Below are 6,840 nucleotides of genomic sequence, written 5' to 3' on the forward strand. Positions count from 1 at the left end.
ATTACTTTAAAACTTGCAAGAAACTCACACAAATTTTATAATCCTAATTCTATTATAGTACATAAATAACTAAAAGTGATAACGAATTAATACTTTCGATTCTTAAAAGTAAAAAATGACACATTAAAATAGTGTTTGGTATCATTTCTAAGATAGTTACAGTGATTTAATCACGTCAATGATCTTCTTATTATGGTGTTGTTGTTTTCAGTATGACATAAAAATCGAATATCATTTTATTTAAACTATCTAAATAACCGTCTTATAATAGTCAAAAATTAACAATATTTCATTATTATATAGTAAAAATAGCAATAGATAAAATAACTATTATAACATAAATTAAATAAGGTATAATTAACCTATTTAAGTAACAAATATGAAAAATAGATTTATGAATAGTTAAAATAAATTCTAGAACATAAAATTATCTTGTGTGTGTATCTATTATAAACCTTCAAAAGAGAAAATGAGATTAAATATACTAAAATGATAATGAGTTTTCTCAGCAAATAAAAATAATTTTGAGAAAAATAAAGAGAAGCATGTATGATATGTTTGAGTTAGGTACATAGAATATAATTTTGAAAAATTATATATCGATTATATAAAAATAATTAAAATTTTGGGAGAAACTGAGTTTTTTATTGATACATTGTAAATGATAAATTCATAACTGTTTTACAAATCACATCATCTCGATAAAAAAAAAAATTACCATCTTTCTAGATGGAACTAATTCAGCTATCAAGACAATAATCTTAAAATACTGCCACATGATTATAATTTCTACCAAACATAACAATCTAATCTTTAAGTGTAAATCACTTTGGATTTTGAGGTGATTATCTCTTACCAAATGTCACTTAAACTGGTTGAGTCTATAAGAATAAATAAATAAGCACAACATTACCAATCAAAAAATAGTGAAACAATAGGCTATAAAAAAGACACGATGTCAACACAACTTCGCCTGTGTACACAGTAATCAAGCTGTAACTTCATTAATTCGACTACTTGATTTATCTCCTATTTTAATTTTAGTTATTACTATTATAATGATTATCATTCTTGTAGTTGTTTAAAGCATCATTTCAAAGCAAGAGTCCGCAATTTTACTGTAAAAAAAAAAAAAAAGGAACAATATATATTCATTGAACCAGGCCAAGTGACCTGCTGGTTTAACACCCCGAACTGCTCTCCTTCATCCATATAGATTTTTATATCTTTCACCTTAACGTGTAATCTTAATTTCTCTTCATTAGCCCCCCTTTTTATCTGTCTTTCTTCCAACTATGAAGAGTACTATCAAGCAAAGTTTTAATCACCAAAACCCATTATTTCCTTTCCTTCTTCTCTATCTTTCAATCATCCTGGAATACCTCACCGTCAACGTGACCGGCAGCTCACCCCCTCCTTACATCCCTATAGAGAACATCACAATTGACTGCGGTTCCCCCAACGACAATACGGCTCTAGATGGCCGCTCTTGGACCAGAGACAACACCCCAAAATTCTCCCCTATAGAATCACAAAACAATCAATCAGTGTATTCGGAAGCACCCCAACAACCTCCTTCTGGTGTTGGTCAAGTCCCCTTCATCACTGCTCGCGTTTCCAAGGCTGAATTCATCTACGTTTTTCCCCTCACTTCCGGCCAAAAATTTGTTCGCTTGTATTTCTATCCAACTTCTTATCCACCCTTTGACCCTTTGAAAGCTTTCTTTTCCGTTAATACTGGTGAGTTTACCCTTCTCAAGAACTTCAGTGCTTCACTTCATGCCCAAGGTCAAGACACGCTTATCAAGGAGTTTTGTGTTAACGTTGATGAAGGTCAGAGGTTGAACTTAACGTTTATTCCAAGTCCTGATATTTCAGATTCATATGCTTTTATCAACGGGATTGAAATTGTTTCCATGCCAACTAATCTTTATTATAGACCTGCCGACGATGAAGGGGTCAAGTTTCTTGGCCAGGGAAACCCTTTCTCCATGGGAAACGACACTGCCCTCGAGTTGATGTATCGAATCAACGTTGGTGGAACGCAAATCTCTCCCGAACTTGACACTGGCATGTACCGTTTCTGGTCCGACGATGACAACTACTTGACAGACGCGGCACCATCCGTTCTTCCTGTTAATGGAAGCATTAATCTCAACTTCAGCGATAAGCCATCGTTTTCTGCACCGGATGTTGTCTATACAACTGCTAGGACAATGGGGACAAACAAGAGTACAAATGAACATTACAAGTTGACTTGGGAGTTCCCTGTTGATTCTGGCTTTAATTATTTTGTTAGGTTACATTTTTGCGAGTTCCAGATAGAGATAACAAAACAAGGTGACAGAGTCTTTGAAATCTTCATAGCCAATCTAACAGCAGAAACTCAAGCAGAGGTTATACTCTGGAGCGGTGGCAGAGGAGTTCCAACATATAAAGATTATGTAGTGGCGATAGGAAGGAAAGGAAATGAGAAGAAACAAAATCTCTCCATTGCTTTGCATCCTGCTCCAGAGTGGATGACTCGTTATTCAGATGCAATCCTGAATGGGATTGAAATCTTCAAATTGAGCAACAATGGCAATCTTGCTGGACTTAACCCTGATCCTGAGCAAAAAAGTTCGCCTACAATTGTTCCACCCTCGACTCAACCAGGGAAGCACAAGAACAACAAGACAACAATTATTGGAGTTGTTGTTGGAATATCCGGATTTGTTGTAGTCCCTCTCCTATGTTTCTTCATTATCAAGCGAAGGATGACAATCAAAGATTTAGCTTCGAGTGATGGAGGTTCATGGTGGGGGGGCCAATTTTCCCACACCAACAAGTCCACCAAGTCCAAAGGTAGCTCAAATCTACCATCTGATATTTGTCGCCACTTTTCACTATCTGAGATCAAAGCAGCCACCAACAATTTCGATACTGTTTTCATTATCGGTGTTGGAGGTTTCGGTAACGTGTACAAAGGATTCATCAATGGTGGTGCAACCGCAGTGGCAATCAAAAGGTTAAATCCTGAGTCCCAACAAGGGGCCATTGAGTTCAAGACAGAGATTCAGTTGCTTTCCCAACTCCGTTATCTTCATTTAGTCTCTTTAATCGGCTATTGCAATGATGATAATGAGATGATCCTTGTCTATGATTTCATGGCTCATGGGACCCTCCGTGATCATCTTTACAACACTGATAATCCCCATCTTCCATGGAAACAAAGACTAGAGATTTGTATTGGTGCGGCTCGCGGATTGCACTATCTCCATAGTGGGGCAAAGCATACAATCATTCACCGTGATGTTAAGACAACAAATATTCTGTTGGATGAAAAATGGGTGGCTAAGGTGTCAGATTTCGGATTGTCCAAAGTAGGCCCAACCAACATGTCCAAGGCCTATGTTAGCACAGTGGTGAAAGGAAGTTTCGGATATTTGGATCCAGAATATTATCGTCGTCAACAATTGACTGAAAAATCTGATGTTTATTCATTTGGAGTAGTGTTATGCGAAGTTTTATGTGCTCGGCCACCAATTAGTCGGATAGCAGAAAAGGGCCAAGTGAATTTAGCAATGTGGGCTCAAAAATGCCATCGAAATGGGACCTTTTATCAAATCATTGATCCGTTTTTGAGGGGTAAGATTGCACCTGAATGTTTGAAGAAATATGGGGAGGTTGCAATGAGTTGCTTACACGATGAGGGAATCCAACGGCCATCAATGAATGATGTGGTGTGGGGCCTTGAGTTTGCATTGCAATTGCAGGAAAGTGCTGAGGAGGAGATCAAGCATGGAGGAGCTGAAAATGAAATAGATGCAGAGGATGACGCCCCAAGATTTAAGCAGTACGACTTAGGGGACGACAGCGGTTCAGGATTTAGTAGCTTTGTCATCACACCAGGTGATGAACATAGTCCGTCTACCAAAGATTCTGAAGTTATAATTTCTGGGGCAGTGTTCTCCGAGCTCAGGAATCCTCAAGGTCGATAGGAAACTAAGGATGGTAATTAAGGTAAATGTTGCTATTAGTTGAATTATATTGATATATGCAGAACAGTTTACAAAGAATAAGAAAATTATACGAGTGTTTGCTTTGAGGTGTTGAAGATGATCTTCTTGGAGATAACTGGACCTCTTTGGATTTTGTTGGGTATTGCTAGTGCTTTGTTTTATTTTCAGCCCATGGCACAATTTCTACCAGTCTGTCTCCCTTGTGATTCTTAGAGTGGCTTGGTTCCCATACATTTATGACAACTGAAGGGAAAGAAATCATAGAAACATGGAAAATGTCCCAACGTATGAAGCTTATGTTTTGTTGTTGCTTTATCAAAGCATGATTTAAAGTCATGCATTTTTTTAATTTCCTATCAACTTTCCTTTAAATTTAATCCTTTCCCCTGGCATGTTAAGAAAAGTAACCCCTTAAAGCAATATTGTTAGTAACTACTGTGAGGAATCGTATGTAATTCAGTTTCATTACTCATGATCCTTGGTGGGCTTGAAATCTGTTTTAGCCATTATTAGGCTGAAGGAACGATGAAGATTTAAGAACCTAATTGATCATCAAACTATAGTCTTCTTTTCTGACGCCTCACTATACATGACTGGCAAACATGAATCTGAAAAACGAATTTAAAAATTACATGGTAAAAACATCATTAATGAATCAGTTATAACGTTAGTACTTATCAAGCAAGCTTCACCCTTATGCACCAATCTATTAGTGTCCTGTCCATTATATTTGTTTTTTTTTTCTCCTCAAACAAGTCCATTTTATTAATAAAAGAAACTTACAAAGCTTCACAGTTCAAGATGTTAAATTGAAAAGACAAAAACATAATTCACTAGAAATAACACCTAAACAATCCTAAAATGACGATTACAGTGCAGTTCGTGACATAACACATAACAAAGAAAAACATGGGTTGAAGCACCTTTTTCAGAAAAACTCTTAACAATCCAAGATAATTTTTTCCATCAAACACAAAGGCATATTAGGTCAAAACAATCTCCATCTTTGCATCATTACAGCATAAAACTAGTCTCCAACATGCACTGATATTGAGATCACCAGCTCCGATTTTTGCAAGGGCATCCGCAAAGCGATTTATCACCTTGTAAATCTACTTATATCTGACATCACCGTCTTCTGCAACCTCTCAATATCAACAAAAACCTTCCACAAAACTCATGACCTAGTATGAAAGTACTATACAAGAATCTATCTCAATAATTAGACTCAATAATCAAAGATTTCATACCTTTCCGTGCAGAATCAACATAAAAATGTAAAGCATTTAATTGCTTAAATTTTAGTAAAATTACACCCGTTTTCACCTGAAGGACTGAAGAACAAACCCAACATATTACCAAAACAATCTTTAAGCTCTCCCACACAACGAGTTGGACCAGATTTCTCTCTAGCAAAGCCGGCAACATTAAATCTCAATTCATCCTCCATAGGAGAATCCAAACAGTTCCTATTTTTGGGTTATTCTCTATATAGAGTCTATTAAGCATTCAAGGCATATTCCACCATCCTATTTCCTGAATGGCATTCTCCATTTCAAAGCATTAATCCAATACTTAATTTTAATCGTTAAGACCACTTCATCTTTCTCTCCGATCTTTTATTATTAAAAACCAAACCATTTCGAGCAAGCCGTACAGACTATATTGTGGCACCCACCACGGATATCCATCTATTTCTCAATGTATTATTCGAGAAAAGGTTTTCACAATAGTCCGCGAAAGATTTCATAGAGCACGAATGACCCACTGAAGGCCCCACCAACTAAATACCAAGCTCCATATCTCCCATGACAAACAGCATGCAATTAAGATATGGACTTATTCTTCCACAAATTGTCTACACCATGGACATAAAACATCACCATGTTAAAAGGAGATTCCTCTAGTCTTATGAAAATTCTTTGTGGGAATTACTCTCCAACATTACCAACCAAAGAAAGCATTCGACCATTGGACCTTAGGAGGTCCTTTTTCTTGTCGTCAACAACCATGTCTCTCAATTCGAATTACTCTTCTAAACTATTCTTCTCCCAATCGAACAAAGATCTCCTAAAATCGAACTCCCGCTCTCCATAACCAATCCAAACCTCCCTCACCTTCACTGACTTCTCCTTCACAGTTGCAAAAAGACTTCGAAACATTTTTTTTAATGGAAAACTAGAAATCCTTTTATCATACAAAAAACAATTTGACTCCCTTCGGCTCTGATCCATCTACAACTTTCCTTCCCTATCACTTTTTCAACTTAAACAAATAACATTCCTCCACACATTGGACATTTTCCCTATCTAATGACATGACGATAGCCAACTTAGAGGGGTTCAATATAAAAAAAGCCCCCTCAATAGACCTCTCTTGTTTGAAAATGCATTGTTAGACCCCTTGACTTTTTGTTACCATTAGTGAACACTTATTTACAAGTATAAAAAGTCAAAATTATCTTCAAATAATTGACAATAAAAAATACGAAAAATATCATAATCTAATAATGATAATATTTTTATTCAATTTTTATCAAATTTAAAAATAAAAAACACATAAGATGGAAAAAGGAAAAATTTTAAAAAGTAAATAAATAATTTAATATTATTTTATTAACAATTCAAAAATGTTCCTAATTTGGAAGTAAAAGAATCTAAAAAATTTAAGTAATAATATTTTAATTAAACTAGGTATACATTTTTTATATTTAAGGAGGTGTTTGTATTTTTTTAACCAAGCTATTGTGAGATTAATGTTAAATTCAACCAACCAAGCTCTTGTGAATTTATTAAATTTTTGTATTTGTTGTTGAAAAATTCAATATATGGTGTTGGTT

The 6,840-nt window shown here is 35.5% G+C and overlaps 1 protein-coding gene across 1 annotated transcript; it reads left to right on the top strand.

The window, feature by feature from the left end:
• On the top strand, window positions 1,199-4,439 carry LOC18601715 (receptor-like protein kinase FERONIA). Its single transcript, XM_018119267.1, has one exon. It carries the CDS (start codon window positions 1,296-1,298, stop codon window positions 3,978-3,980), a length of 2,685 nt encoding a protein of 894 aa, XP_017974756.1. The 5' UTR covers window positions 1,199-1,295; the 3' UTR covers window positions 3,981-4,439.

The sequence above is a fragment of the Theobroma cacao genome, chromosome 4 (assembly GCF_000208745.1).
Source record: "Theobroma cacao cultivar B97-61/B2 chromosome 4, Criollo_cocoa_genome_V2, whole genome shotgun sequence".
Taxonomy (NCBI): Eukaryota; Viridiplantae; Streptophyta; class Magnoliopsida; order Malvales; family Malvaceae; genus Theobroma; species Theobroma cacao.

Excerpts from the sequence above, each read along its gene's own strand:
- LOC18601715 (XM_018119267.1), top strand. The coding sequence starts at position 1,296 with ATGAAGAGTACTATCAAGCAAAGTTTTAATCACCAAAACCCATTATTT.